The sequence below is a fragment of the Apteryx mantelli genome, chromosome 4, assembly GCF_036417845.1.
Source record: "Apteryx mantelli isolate bAptMan1 chromosome 4, bAptMan1.hap1, whole genome shotgun sequence".
Classification (NCBI taxonomy): Eukaryota; Metazoa; Chordata; class Aves; order Apterygiformes; family Apterygidae; genus Apteryx; species Apteryx mantelli.
The window spans coordinates 88,563,124-88,589,178 of NC_089981.1; the positions used below are offsets into that span (position 1 = coordinate 88,563,124).

Sequence of the window (26,055 nt, forward strand, 5' to 3'; positions counted from 1 at the left end):
AAAATTTTTTAGGAAAAAAATCTGTTTCCATAGTCCTTCGATTTCTTACATTAACTTAAAGAAAAGTGTTGTTTTTTTTCAGGTATAATTGGTTCAAATAGAAACATTCAAGCAGTCAAGTTGAAATGCTTTGCAGCAGGTTGGCTAGGCATTTATCTGTGTCTGAACAAACTGTCCTCGTGTTGTTGTGTTTCTTGTTCCTTGTTCCTTTGCTCTTTCCTTTGCACTTGTCCCTGGCTGAGCAAATGGCCAGTCGTGTATCTTCCTCTCCTCTGTGCTTGTGTCGTTGCCGTGTCCCTCGAGAGCCCTGTGGCAGTGGTTAATCACTAGTGTCCAGGAAGACAGAAATTAAAGTTTTTAACTCTCTACAAGGCTCTGTGTCCAGGGTCAGCAAAGGATGTATCTGAAATGGTTTATAAACCAGAAGCCAAAGAGCAAAGTCCTTGACTTAGACTTCTAAATAACTAGAAATTTCAGATAAATGTTTTCTGGACAAAACTTCTGCAGCAAATGTTCTAATATTCTGAAGACTGTGAGTTAGATTATGCTAGATTATACTTTAATAACGTATGACTCAGGGCACTGAAAACAGGTAGCAAATGAACAAAACAGTCGAGGCATTAGCATGCATCTGAGTGCATCTAAGATGAACTATGAATTTTATTTGCACTTGCACATTTCACATTATTTCTGCTCTCATGGCTTGATTCCAAGGAGTTGCCTTCCAATTTTTTTTGTATTTCTGATTTTACAGCAGGAAATGCAAACCTGTGGTATGTACCACTACCGATGCACAACCCACTGCAAAGGAAATTCACAGCCCAACTTTAAAGCTGTCACTGGTAATAGGGGAATTACAGTCAGCTCTGACAGTATCTGGCAAAATATATTGACAGCCCCACTTTACTCTTTTTTTTCTTTTTGGCAAAATTAGGGTGTCAAAATGTGAAGTTTGGCTCTGTTTAGTTGCACTGGTTATACCTGGAGGGGTATGAAATTGCATCTGACACGGAGAAACCGTAGCTGATAGGTTGGACCAACTTTCCTCTTTGCGCTCGTAATGACCCGTCTGCCTTCATCCATGAAAATGAAGGATGTGAGTTGTTCCCTACGGAGTTCGGCTGCTCAGCAGAAGCTGTAAGCTTCTCCTGTTGTTCACCCTGGAGGTTGTCTTGGCCAGGGTCAGCGTTTGGTCGGTGACAACTGTTACATGCTCACAAGCAGGGCTCAGCCTCAGCAAAATGCTGCTTCTGCTCCCTTTTGTCAGAGCGATTATTCGTGCTGGAGGTGCAAGATCAGTCTCTAACCATGTTGGACCTCGTCTGCCACGGAAGTCTGTTTATATTACAGTAGTGTGGGAACTTTAAATGGCATAACTGTTCCTACCTAAGCACTGGTGAGCGTGATCTAATTTTGCAACAAGAATGAGTTATTTCCCCCTTAAAAAATGTTACGTTTATTTCTGGAGAAAGGTGTCTTCTCTGGGAGGTAGCCTTGATATCTTACCAGAAATAGCTCTTCTGGAGTAATTTCCAAAGTAAACAAGCTTGAAAAATTATAAAGAATCACAATTTCTCGTGAAGACCCTGTTGGCAACCCTCATCAAGGGCAAGATTAAATAACAAATTTAATAATTTTTGCAATAACTATTTAAAGATGGTGACTGGTGTGTTGATGGGTCCAGGGCTAAACCTCCTATCATGTGGTGTAGCTTCATCTGATATAACTCTTTGGTATAACTTCACCTTACATAACTTTATAGAAGTTATGTAAATCATAAATCCAGGCTAATCCAGCATAAATCCAAAGAAATGAAAATCAGAATCCAAACACAATAACTCTGTTTCAGTACTGAGCAGTCCTAGCCCATCCATCTGTTCTAAATTCAGGGATGGAGGCACATTATGTAGATGACTAAATGGAAGCAAAAAAGAGACAAACAGAAGTGGCTGTAAAGTAGCAAATGTACATGATAGCTCTTCTAATTAGTGTGGCTGCAAGTGAATTTAACTTCTGCTGCTAGTTATGTGGTCTCAGGATAAACTAAATCTCTGGCAACTTGGCTATTCTGCATTTATCAGGTTTGCAAGCTGAGCTAGTTCTTGTTGAACTTTATTTGGCTGTTACTGAGTTGAGAGATGACTAAGTAGAACAGATAAGGCTTACAGCAGCTGTGGGTTTCCATCCCTTTCCAACAGTGATTTGGACTTTTATTGTGTGACACAGAGATGGTTTCATGATCTGTCAAGCTCCCTTTGATGGATTGACTCATGGGCAAAGTTCAGAAGGTTCCTCCCTGCCGTAGATGTGCCCTCCAGTTGGGGTTGCTCAGAGACATCAGCTGTCCTGGCAGCCAGATGAGGTCTGAGCACGTTGGGTTGCCATCTGCGTGTGGTAGCTTGCCATTCACCTTGATTGATTGACACAGCGCGCAAACAGCGGCTGGAAAGCTGCCGTGCTGCAGGGAGAACCTTGGTTCCCAGCAGCCCCTGATTGATTGCCACGGCACGCTGATACATGGCAGGACTCTTCCATGCTGTAAGGTGCGTTTGTCACATATGCTGATTGTTGGCAGGTTGTGCTTGAGGAAGCGGTGTTTATTTCCCTCTGACGTCTCTTGTGCTCAACAGATGTGAGAGAACCCAGTGTGGCAACTGCGATATTCCTAGAAAGTCTTACTGGTCTTACGGTATCCTACCCTACCTACCGTGTACTTCTAGGGCCATGTAGGTTCTCACAGGTGACCGTCTAATCACTTGTTAAACCTTGTACTTGATAGTCTTTCAGTGCTGTAAGAGAGTACAGTGTCACAAGAACAGGATCACATGGTTTTTCCTTTTTTTTTTTTTCCCCTCTGAAGCACTCTTAAGACTCCTTGCCTTCCCCCACCAAGAGCGATAGGTGACATGGGCATAAGTGTAGACATTCATTTCATGGAAAACATTCAAATCCAGGTGGTCTTCTGCCTCTATTTATGCCACAGGATCTTTCATACATCTATATTCTTGTGCACGCACCTGAGCTGAGAGGCTAATTTGAAGAACATCAAGCACGTCTTTGGGTGAGTAGTTCAGTTTTCTATTCAGTGCAGCCTGCCAGCTTATTCCTGTGACCTTTTTGTTTTCTGTGTTTAGTCTGTCTTGCTGATTATTTGATTGTGTGTCATGGCATCACCAGAGTAACAATCATTTGCTGTGATATAACCGATCTAAATGCAATCCAAATGGAACTTTCTGCCTACCTCTTCTCTTGAATAATTAGTAAAGTAATTAAGCTGATACCATCGGATGAACATGTATTCATCAGTATATATCGGACATGATGTAGGTTTAAAGTATTACACATAGGTATAATTGGGTATACTCACACCCCCTTGATTCACCAGCAGTGTCTTAATTACATCTGTTCTGCATGACTCTATGAAGCTTTAGACACACCATCATATGCATCATATTCTAACTGCAGGAGTTAGAATACCTTAGCATCATCTTTTCACACACGCGTTTCTTTGTTCCGATGCAGACTAGTTTAAAATACAAAAACAAAGAGGATGTTGTAATGAGAGAAGCTGAGATCAACTCGGAAGCATGTGGCCGTGCATATGCTGAAGCCCCGGATGACAATTAGCAGTAATATTGTACAGCAGCGTGTAGGGGCGCTTGTTGAGCATAGACCCACTTTGTATCAAAAGGCAGCTGTTGCTCTGCAAAATTTATTATCTGAGCAGATGAGGAATGTGAAGGGAAGCAGAAAGACTGAAGTCAAGTGACCTGTCTCTTGTCAGAGAGCTGGTGACTGGCAGGAACATAAATAGATCTCAAGTCGGGAGGAAGAACAGCAAAGGGACTCATTCTGCAACTCTCTCTTGCTTTTAGTAGACTAAGTCCCTTAAAAATCACAACACAGAAGTTAATTTGGATAAGTTAATGCAAGCAGGAGTTGTAAAACCAAATGTGGCTGCTTTGCAACAAAATCAAGGGGTAATTCTGATAAGGAGGAGGAACCCTGACGGTTTTGTTAGCGTGTGCGTTTGAATCCAGGCTGTCAGAAGAACAGCAGCTGTGAGAGTGGGTGTTGCACTGAGTCATGACCTTCCTACTTTTTTTGTCTACGTTGCCAGTCTTTAGCCTCCCTGTGTCCACACTATACCCAAGAAGACAGTCTAATTAATGAGATCTTAGCTCATACTCTTTATTCACCCTCTGGGCTTGTCTTGGGGTTGTTACTGTCCCACCTCTTCCCCAAAGCCTCAGAGGGTTCTTGCATGGCACTCACGCTTATTTTTACCCATTCAAGTTTTTCCACCCTCTCAGAGCTCTTAGTGTATTTGTGTCCCTTCCCCTGGTCGATGAACTTCTTCCTCCAAACAGTGCTCACAGTTTGAAGGGTAAGAAGCACAAAAGAAGGAGCTGGCAGCAAATGCCTCTGCAGTAGGAGGAGCACAGTGTTACAGGTTCTGTCTTCTCATTGAAGCAGCTCCCTCCAACCTTGTTGATCTCCTCTGCCCACTTATGAGTATTTTGGAATCACCCTTGGTTTTTCTGTCTACCTTTTCTTTCTGCTTCCTTATCTTTAGCAAGACCTTTGATGCAATCTCCTGTAGCATCCTTATAGCCAAATTGGTGAGATGCAGATGATAAAGTGGGGGAAAATTGGTTGGGCCTTTAGGGTTCAAAAGGTTGTGATCAGTGCCATGATGTCCAACTGGTGGTCATTTATTAGTGGCATCCCTCAGGGATCAAAACTGGGAACAATAGTGTGAAACATCTTTATTAGTGACCAAATCAATAGGACTGAGTGCACTTTCAGCAGGTTGTCAGACGATATTGAATCAATGTATTGACCATTGTAGTGGTCAATACATGGGTCTTGACAGGCTGGAAAAATGGGCTGGCAGGAACCTCATGCAGTTCAGCTAAGGGAAATGCAGAGTCCTGCCCCTGGAGAAGAATCACCCAGGCACCAGTACGGGCTGGGGCCAACTGGCTGGAGAACAGCATTGCAGAGAAGGATGTGGAGGCCGCAGTAGACAAGAAGCTGAACGGGAACCAGCAGTACAGCCTTGCTGAAAAATCCAACAGCGTGCTGGGCTATGTTGGGCAACAATGTTCTACAACAATGTTGTAGAAGTTGTAATTTCAATCCCTTATTATCTCCTCTACCCAGTATATCTTCCTCTGTATCAGAACTGCTGAAAGTCCTAAAGACCTAGTGCCCTGCCTTAACCGGGACCATACGTTGCTCAGGGGACAGTTGTTTTTGAAGGTGCTTAGCAGTAGCAAGCTCAGTCTGCTTTAGAAATACAGGGATTATATTATTCCAAGCGTTAATTCTGCTCTGTGTCAAATGTGAATTGTTGACAGATGATATTAAAATCGTCACTAGCTTGTATGTGACTCACTATTTAATCTTTAGCACTAAAAAAGTGACTTTACATACAGCTAACTTTGAATCTCACATCTGAACACTCAGATATAATAATAAACATGATTGGATCCTTTTAAGAGTGGCACTGTTCATTTCAAAGGGTCATAGAAAAGGCATGATATATACCTGTAAAACCAAATAACTTGCAAGGTTTATATCAAACATCATTGGGATACATAAAGAGTTGAAATAAATAGTAAGGCAGCTTTCAGTATTGAAATTCTGGGCCTACTGTAGTATTTCCTCTAATATGATTGAGTAAAAGCAAATAAAACTTTGATCTTGATCTACAAAGCTTTTTCAGTGGCATAGCTTCTTTTGAAAATATGTATTTATTTGAATTAGCCAGGTCACACTGCTTAGTAGAGGTGGCATGATTAATGTAGAATATTGAGGCTGATTTCTGGCAGTCTCCAACATAGAAATAATCCCAAACAGTAAGTTTTACCAAAAATGATGTGCTTTCAATGTGTGATTTTTCAGCTGTATGTCATAGTTCATTCAAATCATAGTTTAGGCTGGTATTCTGTCTTGGGCATGTGGTAGGAATCACTGCAAAGGGCTTAATTCACTCCTAATCTCTCCATTAAACAGTAGTCTGTCTCGATAAACTTGCTTTGCTTCCCTTCATTCAGACAATACAGCATTAGAGAATTATCTCATTTTGAAAATATTTCTCTTTGCCTCCCCTGGTATTCTCAAAGAGCATGCCGGAGATGCGTGATCGTGCACTACAAAAGCCTGCAATCCTCAGATAAGAAATAGAGCCAGCGGAATACTGCGAGCTGAATGCTGAAGGTGGGCGGTATTGGTACCGTAGTAAGAAGGAATCCTAGAAAGTATAGCTGGGAAGGACTTCAAGAGGCCGTCTAGTCCCATTCTTCATGGCAGAACCCACTGGATCTAAACCCTTTCTTGCAAATGTCTGTTTAACCTGTGTTCCGTGAGAGCCAGCCGCGGAGGTCCTGCATTATCCGTAGGCTGTCTGACTCGGTGTTTGGCTGTCCTGGCTGCTGCAAGCTTTACTTTATGTCTAACCCACATCTGCCTGTCTGTCATTAAAGCCCATCGCTCTGGTCCTGTCCACAGTGGCACAGAGAAGAGATTATTCCCTTCCTTGCAGCAACTTTTTGTATATTTGAAGATTGTTATGTTGTCCCATTTCTTCTTTTGGGTAGCAAACCTAGTTCCTTAAATTTTTTTCTCATGAGTCACATGTCCTACAGGACACCTCATGGCGTTCCTGTTGATCTTCTCTGTCCACATCTTTCTCGAAGTTCAGCGCATCAACGCATGCAGCATGTTGCGCTGGCACTCAGCCTTGTCAGCGCTGAGTTCAGGCTGAGGATCGCTTCATACCTTTCCCAGCAAAGCTCCCGTTTAGGTGACCCAGCACAGTGACTGCCATTTAGCAAACATATAATGCTAATGTTAGTTCGGTGTTCAGATTGCCACCCGCCATACCCCCGAGGGGCTTTCCACTGCAGCTCCTTGTTAGCCAGCCATTCCTAACCCAGTAACTGTGCAGCTGAGACAGGATTCATCTCACCTAACCAGCAGCCCAAAAGCGTAGACAGCTGTAATGCGCTCGTTGTTCAAGCACCACTATACCCAGCGGAGAGAGAGATGTCTCCAAAGAGCAATTCATCCCATCTATTTTTGGAGGGCTTTAGGGGTGTTTATATCTCATCAAGATATATGACCTTGGATTACTTGCCGGAGTTTCAAACGGTTGAGATTAAATGGGATGAATTCGAGCCTACGCGTGGAACCTCGCCTCTAAATATAGTTGCGAAGGGGACAGTTTCATGATTGGGTTAAGCTGATTTAACAGTGTTCTGCTGCTAAAGGGAGGATCCTGCCTTCCCTTCATTCCCCCTTGATGAAATGTCCGCAGAATGAATAGCTCTTGCCGCGTGGGAGCCGGAGCTATTGTCGTCGCCTTCGGAACGTAACAGCCGGGGAAGCGTCCTGAATGCACCCGGATCCGCCTCCCTTCCTCCCCGTTGGCGCTATCAATGCCACATCTGCGCTTGAACGGCAGCGCCAGCAAAGCGCGAGTCATCAAAGTTGCGGTGCCGCTGGATGAAAAGCAGCGAGGCAGATCGGGAGGCAAGAGATGAGTCATCCGAGCTGCATCCCCATTGGATAAAAATCGGAAGATTTCACAAAAAGTTTGAGGAGGAGAAAAAAGCCATGTCAACTAGAGAGAGGGGGAGCGCAGGGACTTGGCCGGGGTTACCTGGGGCAGTGTTGCCAGCTCTCCAGGCTAGCTGTCCTTCGCAGATTTGGATAGAGTAAAGACTGAGCCACCGCTCTGGGCTGCCACAGGCCCCTATGCTTTTGCAAAGTGAGGATGCAGAGAGGCACCTTGTGTGCCAGAGTAAACCCTAAAACATGTGCAGCACTGAAAGCTGGTCTGGGAATATTTCACTTCAGTAATTCCATGTATTAAATCAGAAAGAAAAAGGAAACATGCCTGAAACAATTGGGATTTGGGGCTGTTGGCTTTATTTTCTCTGTCCCTGCAAGCACTGGAATTTTACAGGCAGTGATGAAATGGAAAAAAATAGCAAATGAGATTTTTATGTATGCTGAACACATATATGTGACATCTGTTTTATGTGTCTAAATGCAAAGTTTAGAATTTGGAAGTCTTGGCAGTTGGAGTATTTTGCTACTCTTCTGCATATGAATTCTGTGTAGCACCACTGAAGTTCGAAACTTTACGTGGTCGGTCACTACTAGAGAGTAACTTTACAAAGACCTGATGAATTTTGCTCCTAAATCCACAAAGAGCTCAAGGTTAAGTTCCTCCGCTTAATTTTTGCTCCCTTGGCTTTGTTGGAGAGCTCGGCCCCAAGCCCAAGGAGAAGCTCCTGCAGGAAGCCTAGCCCGTTCCCAGCAGGGCGTGCAGCTGGATTTGCGCATCCCGAGAGAGCGGGTGGGCTGCAGACACACTTAGGTGCCTGCTTGCTTCAAAACTTGGCCCACTATGGGGTCTTAACTTGGCTCTGGAGTGCCCAGAGGAGCTCTCTCCGTTGGGAGGCGAGCAAGCCGGGCGGTGGACAGCAGTCACAGCGTTATGCCTCTGTCCAGCGGGGAGGGTAAAGGAGAGAGGATGTGTCAAAGTGATTTTGGATGTTGTTTTTGAGGGAGGAGTATTGATAAAGAGAAAGGACCTACAATATTGCCACATGTGGTGGTAGTGTGGTCAGTGAAAAGTTTATTTTTACCATGTAATTTAAAGTCTGGACCTCAACTGGGAGTTATAATCTATTCTTTTTTGAGCTGTACTGAGCAAATAAGTACAGAAATGGTACTCCCAGCCCAGCAGGGGCCTCAAATGTTCTCTGTTTTTGCTCTGACTTTAAAGGGGCTGTTTGCAATTCACATAGTTAGGAATATATGCCTTGTATTCCTGCCAGAAATCGTGCCTATAAATTAGAGATACATGTGTGTGTGTATAACTGAAAGTGTAATTTAATTATGTTCTATTACTTCAGTTCTGCGTATGAAGTAATTCGCAAAACTGGGTGAAATTATAATGTCTTCTCATTTTTATTCCCCATAGATCAGCGAGTTGTCAAGGACATGGCTTTCTGCCTCTCCTTTGATATTGCTATTAAACTATTAGTTTTCTTTTGCATTCCCAGTAATCCTTAAAGCCAATTGTGACATTTTCTCAATTCTATATACTTAGGCTAAATATATGTATCTATTTATCTCACTGTAATTGTAACACACTTTCACCTCAGATGTTTCTGTGTGCTCCATCACTGACAAACACCCTTTTCCTCCCCGCGTAGTATCTATCTCGTACAATCATCCCAGGCAGCAGTCGGGACTTTTTCTTTCAAGTTGGAGAATGTCTGCATCAGATCTTTGATTCAAACAAGTTTCCAGGCTCCCTGCTGATGATCCCGTGGCCGCTCTGTTTGGACTGGAAGCATTTTGTTGTAGGGATAGCTTGTTATATGGAAGGTGCTGGGTAAAGTGATATCGTTAAGCGTATATCTTAGAGTCTTAATGATGACTTAATGACTGCTAGCTTTGCACTGGATCTGACAAACGTTTGCCCAAGTCATTAATCAAAACTAGTGCACGTTGTGTGCTGTTTTATTACTCTGTGAGGATTCATATATGTTGTAGTCCCATTTTATAATTAATCTCCATCTTTAAATCAGCAGCGTCTAGCTTGCCTTGTGTGCACAAGGTAATATTGACTGCAAACCTTTGGTGCGTCGCTGGCTGAGATTCTTTGCAGTGCTTTGATTAGCTGGGCCTCGTATTTGGAAGGTCCCATATCGTTTTGTAACGGCTGTCATAGATGTTCAAAGTCAGCCCGTTCAGTCCTCTGAAATGTGCGGGTTGCAGAAGCAATATTTGCACGCGAAAGCCTCTGAACTGAAGTCCCTTGAGAAAGGCTGCAGCTGCAATATGAACGGGGACCTGAGCAGCTTCCCCCGGCGTGAGCAGTGCCTCGTTCTTTGCGGGCACGAGCGAGCGGGGCACCGCGGCTTTCTCTGTCCCCGGCAGATCAGCCAAGGCTTCGAAATGCGGGGCTGCCTCTCAGAAACCCACGCGTCTAAAGGGTGACTCAGATGCACAGCTCTTTGGAAAATGGAGCCGTTCTCATTGCGATGTCTAAATACGATGCCTAGAAAGCTTGTTCCGTGTTCCCACCCATGGAAGTATTTACCAAAGCTTGTTACTGTTTTATAATGAATTTTGCTGTTCGTATCAGTGCTGCTGTTAACCAAGATGCTTGAAAGAAAGTTCCCCCTAGGCAGGTTGCCTGGCTGTGTAAATCCCTACCTGTGCCGGAGGTGAAAGCTCTGGCTGGGAGATGCCTTGGGTACCAAAGCTGGGAGGCCCAGTGTCCTCCTCCGTGTTCCTCATGGCCGAACATTCAGATATTCGTCTAAAAGAGACTTAAGCCAAGGCGAAGCTGGTAGTGGCTGATATACATCCTCTGTTTGGAATTCACTCCTATCGGTAGTGAAGCTTTTGTTGCTTTAGAAATCCCATATCAAGTTATATGATTTTATACATGACCACCACCTGTGTCTCATCCATTTTTGGTATTACTCAGTTGTGTTGACTCTCATGCTGAAACCTTAAAGACAGTTTTGAATATTACTTAAAACTATGAAATCCATTGCTCTTCGACTCTAACTAAACCCGAGACGTTAATCCCGTATCTGCATGTGCATGGCTCCACGACCCTCACAGTGAACTGGGGTTGTGTGTTTTGCTGGTGTGAACTGATGTAGCTCTAGGGCTGTCAGGAAGGAGGTGAAAAATTTAGTTTAGAGGGGAGACGAATAAGAAGGAAGACAGCAGAAGTAAATAAATGACATAATGTGAAAGTAAACCAGAAGAATACAGCAAAGGAAAACAATAAAAGATGTCCCTAAATTAACCCTTTCCATGGAATTTCAGGATCTCTCTTTTAAGCAGAAACAGAGGATCTTGTAACCAAGCTCTTAGCTGGTCCCTAATATGTCTTGTAAGAGATGAGATGCTGGAGCTAGTTTCTGGGGTGTCAGTAATCTGTAATGTCATCAGGGTGGCGTTAGGGAAAGAGACTGTCCCGTCTGTAATGTTATCCAGTTAGACTGCTGTGAACAGTGACTCTCCTTGGAAGTCCCCCCAAACACCCTTTTTCCCTCTTGTTTTGTTTCAAATCTCCCTGTGTTTTCCTTGATGTGCGCAACTTCTGGTCCTTGGATGAAAGTGCAAACTTGGTTAGCAGAGGAAACTTTTGGGGTAGTGCAGCTGCACGTCTCTTTTTAATTGTACATCTGCCTGCTGAGTTCTGTGGGCTTTGAAGCACTTAGACTTTAAATTGCATTTTATATTAAAAAAAAAAAAAAAGCCCTGTGTAAACATGGTGACCTGCCAAATACCTTGCTAGGTATAACTAACTGCGAATTGACGTTTTGTAAAACTCGAATAATAAAAACAAATTAGGAGCATACATTACTGGCTTGCTGTCACTGGAATATGCTTCTTTTAAAATGATCTCAGCTGGGACCATGTGAAAGCTTTTTTGTAAGGTTTTGAGAGTCTTCATGAGCCTCCAAATACTTAGCTTGTCTTTAAGCCTGTCCAAGTTTTGATAGGCACAAAATGTCAGTGCTGGCTCCAGCCTTGTTTCGGGAAAGTGGCCTGAGATAGAGCAATGGGAGGGAGCTTGGCTCACGCCTGCGTTCGGCTCTCACGGCTGGTGGGGGCAATTGGATGAAAGCACTTGTGTCTTGGAGGCTGAAGCCCGGCTCCCAAAAGCACCGAAGACAGTCCATGCAGAACCAGAGTGTTGCAGAATCGTTCCAGGAAGAGATAGTTGCATATCCTGTTTTTTAGAATATTATTTTCATATGACTCAAATCTTTTGGAGAACTCTTTATCTCCTTTTGCTTTTTACTCAATTAGATGATTTCCTGCTATCAAAACAAATATCGCAATATCTGACTGCATATTGGGTCTCCAGGCTAGCTGGGGGCCAGGCGTGCTAGCTGCTTCGCAAATGCAAAGGATGGACAAACACGATATACGTCCCTAGCAAAGGCCAGTAGAAGACATTTCAGGAGAGTGTGAGGTACACAGATACATGATGGTCTTTCCTCCCATACCAGAAAAAGCTAGATATCATTTTATGCCCTGGAGCGTGGGTTTTAATTATCCTTCCACAATATTTTGGTATAATCATCAACTATTATAATTGCTCGGGATCATCTTGTCATCTTTATAAATGCCTGCTCCATTTTTTAATCACATTGGTCCAAATAAATTTTGTGTCAATGAATTGCACTGTTCAGTTTTATGTTCTATGTGCGTTTAACCCAAAAGGTTTACAATTAAATAAAATAGATAATAAATCCCTTTTAGAGAGAGGTTTAGGCCAAAATTTCAAGTGCTCATTTTCCTGGAAGTGCAAGTATTTAAGAGGATTTGCAAAACATTGGGATGAATGGGCGATGGACATGTGTACATTGTTAAAAATGGCACTTTTTGCCCATTCACATCTATAGGCTCCCAAAACTTTTGTAAACCCTGATCCTAAAGGTGGGGTTGATGTCACCCATCTTTTGTCATCTAAATGTCACCTGTCCAGATTAAACTGATCTCTAGGCTCTCTCTGTAGTCAGCAGGGAGAGCTGGACACCTCCACAGGGGAGGTCCTTGCCAGAAGATAGCTTAAGGCAGATGAGATGAATTGCCTTTTGGCAGTACCTCTGTCTGGCATTGAGAAAAGAACAGGGAGAGCCCTCACGTGACAGTGAACTCCATTCCCCAAACCCGAACAGAAGCAGGTCCTAAACCATTTATCTTACAGATGTTTGCTCTGGAAATCTGCAAGAGATGGAGACTCCGCAGCAGCCCTAAGCAGCCCGAGTCGGGGCTTGCTGTCCTTGCGGTTGTATGGAGTTTTGGCACTGTGCCACCTTTGCTCCTTTCTGTCCTATAGCTTTCCATTCATCATTTGTGGGAAGATACAGCTGTTTGCAACTGTGTGGCTGTGGCACTCTGGCATCCTGAAAAGCGTTTCCAGATGTAGTGAAACACAGGAGCTATGCAGTAAAGTTACTGAAAACTTATATGCTATTAATTAACCCAAGTTAATTAATTTGGGTCTTCCAACAGGTGACTTATCTTTTTGCGATTTAGCACCCATCTTTTCCAAATCCGGCTCTAGGCTGACTTAGAGAAGTGAACGCCAGAACGCTCTAATTTACAGCTGAAGCCATTTTTCAGCCAGCCCTGCTGTGTCTGGGAGCCTCGTCGGAGGTATCGAGCATTTGGAAACTTTCCTGTTTGCCTCCTTCATTCTCTGGCGAACTCTCCCTGCCTCACACTCGATTGGTTTCTCGAGAGAGAGTTCCAGGTGTAGAAATATCAAAATAATAGATCATTGTTGCTGTGGATTCATACTCTATTCATAATAGAGATGAATTTGACCCCTTATTCGCTACACTGATTTTAATTTGTTAGAAGCTTTAGTATCCCTCCTGAATTTGTTGATGTTCTTTGATTTTAATCCAGCTTTTGATGGCAGTAGTTGAATGTATTCCTGGATTTTTGTTTGTGTTTGTCTAGTGGGATAGGTTGTAGTTAAGTGAAATGCGTGGTGTAAGCAAAGAGAAATTGCTGTATGCAAGCCATAATTTTCATGTACTTACTATTTTGAGTGCTGTGATGAAAGGGAGGTATCGCAGCATTTTTATCGCATCAGCCGCTACCTTTGTCTCTCCACCTGAAGGATGGCAGAGGACCCCTTTCATCTGAAGGATTATGAGGCCGTTATGGTAAACAGCAGCACCAGACTGGGTTGACATTGCTGGGGCTTTCATCTTCTGCTCTAAGTTTTGAAGCATTATTTGTGGTTCTCCTGTTCCCTGTCTCTGTGACTTGATGCTTAGTGAGAGCGGAGAAGAGCAGCTCCTTGCCAGAGTTGTTCAGGAAAAAATCACTAACCCTCCGTAGTGAAGGAGGGAGAAAGAGAGGTCAGGTGAACGCTACCCCAACCTGGTTGTGGTCGTGGTCGTGCAGATCTGGAGGTGAATTCTAGCAGCGTGGTGGGTACTTGCATCCCAACCACTGCCACCTCCACCCAAACAGAAACTGCTTGCCCATAAAATATGACAAACCACCCGATGTTATGCCTCCAATCCCAGAACAGGAGTCCATCAGCAGAGAAGAGCACGTGAGGTCAGGGGACTTGGTTCTCAAGTGTTTCCATGGCCCCGATCTCCTGTTCTCTCTGTGCTGGGACAGGTGTAAAGGAACTGCTTCCCATCCATGTGCTGCAGCTTCTGAATGCACAGGAAGCTAATTCATCTTGGGTGAACTCCGGATAAAAAAAAGCTCGTGTTTCATAGTTGACTCTTGTATTTGCCTGTAGTGATTGTTGTATTTCTTTAATATTGAAATAAGATTCGTATATAAAAACAGAACACACAATAATATATCTCTGTAATAGTGATATATCATCTTTGGATGTAATATTTCTATTTCCTGTCATTTTTATTCTCATCTTTTCTGGTTTTCTTTCCCTAGATTTTGCCCAGAATTGCAATCCTTCACCTTTTTTCCCCTTTTTGTCTTAGCGTTGCTGCTTTTTCTGCCCTAGCAATAGGGATTGAGATGTTGGTTCATTATTTTTGTGGGTTTAGGGTATGCCTTCAAGCAAAGCCCCAATCCAGAAAGGGTGGTACTTCAAAGCAAATGACGGAGGATGTTGCAATTCAGATTCTGAGTTTACATTCTAGCATCTAAAATGAATGGTCTCATCCCATCCCTTCATGCTGAGCATTCCTATTGCTCCCCTTGTATCATATTCAGCTATCTCATAGGAGAGAAGGGGCAAGAACAGAGAATGAAATTTAATCACTTGCTTCTCCGTTCTGAGAGCAGCATAATCTTGCCATTAGCTGCAAAGTAGTTCAGCAGGTTGCTCAGCTGCCTTTATCTCTGTGGTCACCCTGACTATGGTAATGGGAACTGTGACGGAGTCGCATCTGCACCAGCTCCCGTCGTGTCTTTCCTGAGATGGAGCCGTAGCCGTGCTGTCTGCAGGAGGCTGTGAGCTGCAGGTTGCACTGCCCATGCAGGAAAAAAGCCCCTGTGCTGTACTTCTCCGTTTTCTAGTGTGCAAGGAGGTGTTGTTCCAAGCGAGGCAGCTCTTTTTGATTCAGTAGACCCAATTCACATTCTACCAGTTCATCTCAGTTTTCTGCTAAGTCCCGGGAAGTTCATTAAGGAGGCTGGTGGATTAAGAGGATCTGACTTCAAGAGAGCAAAATACTTTCTGTGCCAAATAATAAGATTGTTACTAATGCCTTTCTTCCAGGGTTTAAAATCCAGTGTGCTGGCACTGGTGCCATAAATTATACAATACTTCACAAGCATAGCCGCAGGCTTGTCCATATGTAAATGCTGCGGTTTGACAGCAAGGAAAAAGAAGATGATTGAGCAGGGTGAGAAACATGGGGTCAGGGGTGCTGTTAGGGCAGGGAGCACCCTTCCCGGAGGATACTCCGTCGTGCTAGCAGCGCTGTCGCTGATGTGCCTTTGCTGGTCTCAGTTGGCTTGAGTGTGCATGTAGGGACTGAGCAACGCTACAGACACAGTCCCACTACAGCTTTCTCTTCAACTTGTATTTTGCAGCATCACCTTCAATTAAGCTTCTTGTGGATGACCCGATAGTGGTGAACCCTGGAGAAGCGATCACCTTAGTCTGTGTGACGACAGGAGGGGAGCCAGCCCCCAGTCTGACGTGGGTGAGGTCCGTTGGCGTCCTGCCTGAGAAGACGGTCCTGAACGGGGGGACTTTAACGATACCTGCCATCGCATCAGAAGACGCTGGCACGTACAGTTGCATCGCCAACAACAATGTTGGAAATCCTGCGAAAAAGTCCACCAACATCATTGTAAGAGGTAAGCTGAGCTGGAAAACTAGTAGCCTTTACCTTGGAGCATAAACTGACTCCCGGTTTGACAGGACAGCTGCCTTCGCATAGTTGTGTCCTATGTTTCCAAACATAGTTCTGGTCATTTCTAATAATCTAAGAGATTAATTGGTTCTGGTTTAAAATGGCCCATGGTTCTTGCACTGGGCTTGACCCCTCTTGATTTGAAACAAAGGTGAAGCGGTGCTCCTTTACGCACAGCCCCTTTTCCCATCCCACCTGGAGACTACCGATTGCCAAAGGACACCAAGTTTTCCTTGGCATTCCCTGTGAGTGGGAAGACTTGCTGATCACCTGCACACACTCTTTTGCTGGCAGTGCCCTCAGTGCAGAGCAGCGTGGAAGAATTTCCCTCTGCCGAATGGGTCCTGGGCTCCTGGAGATGTCACTACCTGCTTCACCCTTTTCTCCCTCCTCATAAGCTCGATGTGCTGTTGAAATTAAGGCTGTTCTGCATGCTGTGAATCTGCTGCCATCACATGACTGCTCCCTGGGCAGGAGCTTTAGATTAGTGCCTATGTTTTAATTATGCTAAACAGCAGGATAAATATCTGTCTCGGATAAAGGTAAGACGAGAGTGCTTAAAGAAAAATTACTGCCAGGTGGAGGGAAAATCTCCCCAGTTGTTTACAGCCTTCTGGATAACCACAGGGACATGGCCAGTTGGTTTGAAGGAGGAGTTCAATTGGCTGGTAAGCATCATCAGAGTGGATTAATCTACCTGAACCAGATAGTTCATCTGAAACTAATTTTCTATAATCTAATCTGTGAATGGTACTGAAACATAAACTCCCATGCTATAGGAACTTTAAATAATAACATGTGATTAATCATACTCAAGAGAAACTGCTGTATAAGAAGTCAGTGGTGTGAATATTTTACGAGAGCCGTAACCCCTGTTCACTCGTTATTGCCCAACATATTACACTCTTCAGCAGGACGATGAATTAGAGTCTGTTTCTGTTCGGGGGGTCGGGGAGGGAGCATTGCATCAGCCCAGGTCTGCAGGAGTTTATCAGGAGATGTCTACAGATTTATTTGTAATACTGTATTTCCATTTGAATTTTTGACATTTGGCTCACGGGTTTTGTTGTCAAGAGGCAAAAGCAGTGTTATTTCAAGAACTTAGCATGGACATTAATTTGCTGTGATTTACAGCGGTGATGAGGTGGTGAAGGGAGGATGTGAGTGAAACGCACGCTCGGAATAAACACCGGGAGAGGAAAGGCTTTCTGTGAAAAGAAATCTCAAGATTTTAATTGACCCAGCAGACAGCACCGGAGAGCCCAGAGGAAAAGCAAAAGTCCCCAACTCCCTGCAGATACAAATTTCATGAGTCATAGTATAATAATAATTTGTCCTCCCATTTTTATTTATAGAAGCCCATGCCTAGGAGATGCCTAGGAGCTGCAAGATGCTGAACAAAATTTCATTAAAGCATCTGAGGAGGGTTTTTTTCCTCTCTCTGCTGGGTGGCCCTGTTAATTCTGAGGAGAAGGGACCACAAGAAGGAATACCTTGTCAAATAGATGAAGCATAGCCCTCTTCTAAGCCCAATACGTTGCAAGCTATTATGATTTTTCCTCTTTATTATTACTTCGATTAAAGGGGCAGAACTGTCTTAAAAAATCTTTTTATTCTGGCCTTACTCGATTTAGCTTTACTAAAAATATTGTTGAGTTTAGAACCAGTGGGATATATGAGAGAGCAACTCGTATCCCAGTTTTGATTTTCCTTTGTGCGTCCGTTTCTTAGCACTTTGCCTCGAGCTCATCGCTTCCCTGCGTTTCATCTCTTTTTTTTGTGTCGATCCGGATTTGCACGCGGCAGATGGGGAGGAAAGAATATTTACTTGAGAAGGCGGCTAAGCCTTGCAGGAGAAGCATTTTGTAATCAGGGTTCCCAGCTTCTCTCAGGTGGACTGCCCGTCCCAGGCCGAGACCGTACCCCCTAATCGCACCCCGATGCGAATGTTAAAAAGAAGCGTAAATCTCTCCAACAAAACCAGGCTGTGCGCTTGCCCTGCGGTTCACCTGAACCCGGATCCCTTGCGAAACAACAGGCGTCGCACACGGCCACGGATGAGAAGAGTCTCGCTCGTACAGCACCTGCTGCAGCACTTAAATTAACACTTTCAGATATAGCAACAGCCTTTAAAGGTCTCGCCTCCTTGAGTAAGTTGTAAGCTACAAAGTCGACTCCCTTCGTTTCCATTCCGCCAAGTTTTCTTGTTAGTGCCTTTCCCTTACAGCAGTCAGATAACGTTACCGAAAATTTTGCTGAGAAGGTACGGAGAAATTGTTTCGAGTTCTGCAGTGCCGTTCCTTAGGAGGCACAGATATAATGCAATATCTCTCGCCTGCTCCTTTTGCTGTGAACAAGAGCTCACCAGAGGCGAGTAAATGACTCGTTGAAAAGTGCTCTGACTGTTGGAGCGGCTGCCTCTGCGACAAGGCCGTGTGCTAGCTACCTGGCAAAACCTCCGTTTAGTGACAAAGTTTGTGAAATACAGCCGCTTTTAAGAATGCCATTATCAGCTTAACTCTACCCAAAGTTGTTGCAGAGTATTTCATTCCATCAAATGCATTGTCTTCTCTAAAGGTGTCTGGGTCAAAAAAGAGAAAAAAGATATACTATCTAATTTCAGCAGAGCTGGCTGCTCACCAATTCTAATTATGACAGTTTCTTTCTGAGTATTTTCTTTAGATTAATGAGTTCTTTCAATGATTGTAAGTCTCCTAGCATTTGAATATTAGTGGGTGTTCTCATCAGTAGCATCTTCACTTCCTGCTCTCAAGCTGATTTTAATAATGCCACCACGAAGAAACAGCTCCCAACAACCTGCATGCCTGATATATGTATTTTTTACTCTGGTTGGATGGGATTCTATTTTTCTGACATTTCCCCGGTGGCATTTAGAACACAGTAGTTTTGTTCTGATATAGTGGAAATCATTTTTCATAAAGACTGGGGTGTGGGAAATCTGGTGCATTTTGATCACCCTCTCTGAGCGAGAACTTCCTCGCTCAAAATACTTCTGTTAAATCTCTTTCACCATTAATCTGTTGATATGTACCTCTGTTAGTCAAATTTAGAGGTAATGGTAAACAGTCTTCCTATTGATTCTTTTTTTTTGAATTAAAATAACAAGCAAACAATCAAAAAAACCCCCTGTTCTGCATTAAAATCAAATGCAAGGCCTTCTGATATCTCACAATGCTTGGGTCCACACACACAGTAGCATGGATAGTTCTTGGTGTCCCAAAAACCCATACGTGCATGGTTATGCAGGAAGGACTTGCATTATTCCCAGGAATTTGGTAGTTAGTGAACTCATCCATGATCTGGCCCTAGGCCCAATTCCCTGCCCTGCCTGATTTGGCATGGGAATTTGAATATCCAACTTGCCACATAGCCCAGAAGACTCTTCTGGTCTGGGCATCTTTTGAACTTTGTGGTTGGAGGGTGTTTTATTCCTTAAAAATTCTTTCTTAAATGCATATTTGGAGAGAAAAGATATAGCATTAGAATAGACAAACAGTAATACTGGCCTTGTAAATCCTGAAGATACTACATAAAAGCGTGATCTTCACAATACCATTCAATCTTTGGGTGCCAGCTGCAAATTCAAAGGAGGCTGGAATCTGGCTAATCATATACCTACGGCTTCCTGAAAATCAGACGTCTTCAACATGACCCAAACTGGGTGCTCAAAATTACCGCAGCATGAAAGAACAAATACTCCAAAGACACGGTCAAGAGAAAACATAAAAAATTCCATCGTTGATACCAGTTTGTCTCTGAAGAATTAAAGACTTTTGATGAGGAAGGATGTTAGGTAGCTACTCCATCCGGTAAGAAAGCGAAAATGTTGGGTAGTGTCTTCAAAGGACACCTGTGCATTGGATTATGAAAAAGGGAGAGTCAGGGAAATGTTTTACAGGTCTTAAAATATGGAGCACTGATATCATTTGGAAGTGGGTGACCGTGCGCCAACACAGATCTGTTACCTCGTCAACAGGGACTCCCATTACCTTCTTTCAGTGTATTCCTTAGTCTCTTCCATTGTAACTGCAAATTCTTATTTAATAGCAATCGGCTCTTACTATGTGACTTTTCCCTTCTGTGGAGGAGACTCATTATGTCTGGAGTTAATTTTTCAAAGGGGTGGGATTCCTTGTCACTTCAAATATAAAATAATATTTTTAGATGTCCTGTGCTCTGCATTAGCACAAAAGCTTTTGCTGAACAAAAAACACTGGAGAAATGCAGTGTAAGGCCAGGATTGCTGGAATTACTTATCCCATTATGTCTTTAAAAACTATATACGAGCTAGGTAACAGTGACTGCTAAAAAGGAGGTGAGGAAGAATGACGCAGATTGTGAAATAAATGATATTTTTTGTTGCCTTTGTGGTAGATTAAAAACAAATGTGGTATTTTTGGTGTCTGCTACGCTGGTTCATTCTCACAGTCCCACTTTCCCTTCTGCTTGCCCGTGATGGCTATGTTTATCCCAGAGCTTTCTCCTTGGGTTTTCCCTTGTCGGCTTAGAGAGGTTGCAAGACATGATGGCAGAAGGTGGGGTTGGGGTCTCCACGGCACGTGGGACAACAGTTACCGAGATCACCCTCACGGCAGCTAGCTGTCATCTTTCGCGCCGGTTGTTGGATGCTGGCCGACTGAAAAGCAGCGTGCCCGTCCGAGGGGCGTGCTCGTTAGCTGGCATCGTTTGTGGTGGCGAGGAGCACTCGCTGGAGACGCTGCCTGCGCGCTCTTGTATTCCAGGCCTGAAATACTGGGATTTTGTGTGCAACTGGCAGAAGGAGCTTTTTTTTTTTATTATTATTATTTTTTCCCTCTCTCTTTTTTGTCTCTCTGTATTCTGTGAAGGTCTCACAGCAGACTGATTATACTGGTGCTTATTTCATGGCTGGAGAAAGCCGAAGGCCTTGGCAGATATCCATGCAGGTCTAACAGGCGTTACTACACAACACAGACGTGGCGACCACCGTTGCCTTCCTAACGAGCAACTGTGCACATGCTCAGAGCCTAGTTCAGTTTGGTGCTGCCCGGGTGCTGTTCCCCCGCCGGCGGGGAGATTTGGGGCTTGTGGAGGACAGCAGAGATGAGGTCTCCCCAGCTTGCTTTGTGGGAGGAAAAATAGAGCAGCCTTCATGCTGGTTTTCAGCATCCATTGCTGGGTGCGCTCTCCTTAGGGCTGGCTAGAAAGCAAGAGTGATTTCATGGAAAACGTCACGGTTCTGAAATTCGTGTTCAGGAATGAGACTGGAAGGGCCCTCCCGGGTCATCGAAGCGGTTGCCTTTTATCCCGGGCGTCCATCTCATCGCATCTCATCTCTTGCATCATCCTTTCTTGTAGATCGACCAAGCTCCACCTGAGGTTTCAATAGCTTTCCTGCTCTCCAGGAGCCTGTTTCTGTATCTCAGTGCTCTGACACCGAGGTGCTCTCTCATTGCCAGTGTAGGCGTGTGTCCGTTGTCAATTTGTTGTCCCTTGAAACCAGCTTTGCCGTAGGCTGGCACCAGGTCGGTCCTGCGGACACGGAGCGCTGTGGAGGGGGGTGTTTGGCTCAGCCGGGTGCCACTGTGGCCGTCCAGGCGTGTTTGCCCCTGCTAGGGGTCCCTTATCATAGCTCTGCCCCCCTAGGGTAGTACCAAGGGGTGTTTTGATGGTAAATCTTTCAAAAGAAAAAAAGAATTGCAGCCAGTTAGGGTTCCTCGGGTGGCAGATGTGTCTCCGTGGCTGGGGGCTTCGCCTACAAAGCCTAATCTTACGGCATGTCCAATGTGTTGCTCCGGTCATAAGTTACCAGTGCACCATCCTAAAAGTTTACAGCTCTGAGAATGAATGTGTAAAAAAGTTGAGCTTTAAAGTTTAGTAAGTCCATTTCTTTTTATTATCTGAAATAGCAGTTTGGGGCATGTGTGCTCTCTCGCAGGCTGGGATGTATCGCAGATGAGTTCATAAACCCGTTCCACATAAAAATGTAGATGGTTCAGTGATTCTTCTGCCCTGTCATTAGGACTTCCCGGAATCTTTGTGTACAGAAATTTTATTTTAAAATGAGTTTGCTGCTATTCCACGTCCTGTAGCGCCTGTCAGGCACCATATTTCTATGAAGATATAGGGAAAAGGATTTCAGGAGATAACATTCAGTTGGTCTCTCTCCTCCCGACCCTTACGACGTGGCTGCTTCGGGTAGCCACGTTTGTTCTTCAGTAGAGAGGAAGGAAAAAAAAAGGTTATCCTCGCTGCGGTTTGGCTAGCAGGTATTAACTAATACATGGCAAAATTTTTGGCATTGGCATGGTGTTGTAGTTTAATATTGTAACAAATCTCTGCTGACTAATACCTGATGAGGTCTGTGTAGTCTTAACAACAGTCGCGTTTCCTTTTGGCAGGAAGAATTGCGATTTCCGAAATTTCATTTCCTCCTGAAGGGAGAGGAGAAGAAGGGGAAAGATACTGCACGATATTTTGTTTTGATATTACCAAGATCCTTTGTTTGATGGCTTTGAACTGTGTTTTAGTGTACTGGTTTGTATTGCATCGGGCAATTGTGAATGAGATTGGTTGGTCTCTGCCCACCCTGACGATAATTTTGGAAAGTTTTATAAGATCCTGATTCGTTTTTGAGGCACTGAACCGTGGAATAAAAGCCATTTGTGGAAGGGAAATGTATCCAGTGTTGGAACAAATCCAACCTCTAATGAAATCCTTAAGTAGAATAAAACTCTCAGACCACACACAAAGCAGGAGATAGGAGACATTCCAGTATGGAAACCTTGGAAATTGCCTTTTTTTTTTTTTTTTTTTTGCACTAGTTTTTGAAGAAAGGTAAATACAGGATGTTGAGTTTCATTTGCAGCATGTGGACAAAGAGCAGAGTGAAGATTTACAATATACTGCTTTTTGGCATCCTGGAAAGCTCAGCCAGACTGGTATTTTGACAGGGTTTGGCACACGAGTTAGACTTCATAAAGGCACTGGCCCTGAAAAACACCCAGCTGTAATGTTCAGAGGATTTGTAATTTGTTTGGCAAGCGCGTAGCCCACTGGGGATTATGTCAGCTCCTCCGAATTGTTTAATTCGTATCCCGATTCTTGTCTAGCTGGTGCTGAGGCTTGCGACGTCCCCGCTCGTTTGCGAGATGGGCAGCTTGTGCAACCGCGTCCCCGGTTCGGGTTGTGATTACGTGCGGTGCTCTGGCCTGGCAAGCTGTGGGCTTTAATATCATCCGAGTTCTTGTTTTGTTTGGTTTCCCTTCCTTCTGCCTTGCGTGTCGAAAAAACGCTGCATGCCGGGTGCCAGTTTGTCACCGCTCTTGATTGATCCGGTCTCACAGGTGATGCTGCTTGGAGCAGGAGGGTGGACCAGAGACCTCCCGAGGGCCCTTCCCACCTGCGTTATCCGATGGACCTGTACACGTTGCTCCTCTGGTGATGCTTGAATGTTCCCTTCTGAAAGCAATTAAAAGGCAATCCATGCTGCCTTCCGCATACTTTGATCTCGGCTTCATCTATTTAATGGATCATACACTGAGTAACTTGTAAACTTAAATCTTCTACGTGACAGAAAAGTTTTCACCTCCCTTCCTTTCGAAAAGAAAAGCCATAAAAGAAATAGAAGAATTAACTTAAGCACAGATAAAAAGAGACATCTGCCTCACGACATCTCCAAAATAGTAAATGCTTTTCTTTTAAAAATTAAAAACATTTACAAAAATAGAGACAAAACCTGAAATCTCTCCTCACTATTTGCATTTAAATTGAAAATGTGAGTGCATCTGGTCTTGTAAGTGCCAAATAATTACTTGATATTAAAGAGTTTGGAGATGCTCTAGTAGAAGATGCTTGACAACTTAATTGTTCTGATAGCTACTGAAAGTTAAGGTTTTTAAAAAAAACTTTAAGCTAAAACCATGTTGACAGAAGCGAAATGAACTGTTGATAAAATGCTGGGAATGTGTGCCTTTTTTAGAATAGGAAGGTGACTGTAGGGAACATTCAAACAGCATAATTTTGTCAACATTATCTAGGAGATGCCCCAAAACCCTATTCAAGAAATTTGCATTTTAAGAAAAGAGGTCAACGTTCATGCCTTCCCTGTAAAAACTCTGAATAATTATGTAGTCATGCTGTTTTTTAATGTTCTTATGACCAAAACAAGATTGCATGCTACCTTTTCCCTCAGCATGAGTGGCTTCTTCTGGGGAGTCTTCTGTTATTTGAAACCATTGGATAAAAGTATATGTTCCTAATGCAGAAGCAGCTTGCTATGTGCAGAACTTATGAGTGATTTTATTTGATGTTAGGCTGATTTTTTTTTAATTCGGAGTGAAATGTGCAGTTCAGAATAAGAAAGGAGATGTTCCCATATCTCAGCAGTGGACCAACCAGTCACAAGGCTGTAGAGAGGAACCATGAAGACAGGAGAACTTTCCTTGCTAGAGGAAAAGTAGACCGAACAGCATCATGCTGGTGTTGACAAACCTGACAATCCCTGTCAGCCAAGGATGAATCTCAATTAAGGGATAAAAAATAGATGCCACTGTGGTGGAGGTAAGATGACAAGAATTTGCATATTTCAATTCAGAAGTGCTGAGGGCTGGTGCTACACAGGAGATGTTGAGGGATCTATCCTGTCCTCTCTCTTTTCAGCTCACTCAGTACTTCTATAAAAGAAAAAGGTGAAGCACATGGCTGAGCATGAGGTGGTCACTCTAGGAGTTTCTAGGTCCTGTGAACAGGCTGAAAGGCAAAACATGTGCTGGTAGTATTCTACAGTTCAGGTTTTTTAGGATTTTTTTGTTTTGTTCTGTTTTTTTTGTTTTGTTTTCAACACTGAGCAGGGAGGGTGACTATTCCTACTGAAAGACATTGAAATGAATACTGATTTGGTCTATACGGCGAATCTGGCAGATCTGGCCAGGCCACATCTTGCCTGACTTACTATTTCAGACTCAGCTTTAATGCTCCAGGGGAAGGATGGCTCTTTGACCATGGTCCGTGGTGCAGGACAGCGTTTGAGATTGTTCAGAGACAAAAAGCAATTGCATTGCACATGACTTAATAGTGTTGTTTATTTCTAGCTTTCACGAGGATCTGTGTCTGTTTGTGGTGTAGAAGAGCATTGGAAAAGCCATTTGGTAGGAGGTTAACTGGTAGTACCGCACTTCAGCTTCTCCTACTAATTTTTTGAACGCTTTATTTTGTTGAAGTGGATTGCTTATTACTGCCCCTTTTCCAGTTTGTTATACCTTTCCTTTGTTCACCGACCAAAGAATGACTTCATCCAAGCTAACCCCCTTTTTTGATTCTGGAATTTTCGCTTTTTAACCATATTATACAATTCTTCTTGTAACTTTTTATTTCCCTTGGTTTTTTTTCTGAAATTTGACCTCTTAAAGCACCAGTTGGGCACATAAGTTTTGTCCAACAAGCTTACAATTGCAACAGCTGCATCCAGGTAGGAAACATGGCTATTGAGACGCAAGGTGGAACTGCTGCTTGTTTGTACACAGGAATTGTAATCAGGTGTTGGTCTTCAGTCCCTAGTCAATAAGCAGCCCTAAACCAATATTCAAACTCTGATTATCCTTCGTTCAAGTGAGTTTTTTCGGTAATTGCTTCCCAAGGTTTCTGTTCTCTTTCGTCCAAAATGCGCGCTCCGCTCCAAACTCACGATCAGCAACACACCGTGGGGTCCAGCTTCCCTGGAGCAAAGTTGTCTACCCATGACCCAACTGCAGCTTCTCTGGGCCTTCCCTGAAGCCTGGCACGAAGCGCGTGTCCAGTTTGGATCTGAGGCACGTTTGGACGGAGGTGTAGACGTGGCTGTGATAGTCGCAGCAGAATGCTGTGGCCCCAGAAAGGATTGAATTTGTGAATACTGTCTCCAGTTTGTTGTCTAATTTACTCAGACGCGGTTACATGCCCATGACAGTGCTGAGGATGGTGGGTGATAATCATTCATCAAAAAGGGATAGAAGCGATTATGTAAAACGTTTTACAACAAGGCGCTTCGGAGGAGGCTTCTGTCTCTGTTTCCGAATAGATGTGCAGGTTGTACAGATGTTGCAATCCATGTGAATTTTTTTTATGGAAATCTGCAGACTTCGTTACCTGG

At 43.7% G+C, this 26,055-nt stretch overlaps 1 protein-coding gene across 1 annotated transcript in view; it reads left to right on the plus strand.

Annotated features, from left to right (window-relative positions):
* MDGA2 (MAM domain containing glycosylphosphatidylinositol anchor 2) overlaps positions 1-26,055 on the plus strand; it is a 382,608-nt gene that overhangs the window by 223,692 nt on the left and 132,861 nt on the right. Inside the window, exon 6 of the mRNA XM_067295207.1 lies at positions 15,601-15,870. Within this exon, the coding sequence (XP_067151308.1) occupies positions 15,601-15,870 (270 nt within the window). The remainder of the gene's footprint in view (positions 1-15,600; positions 15,871-26,055) is intronic.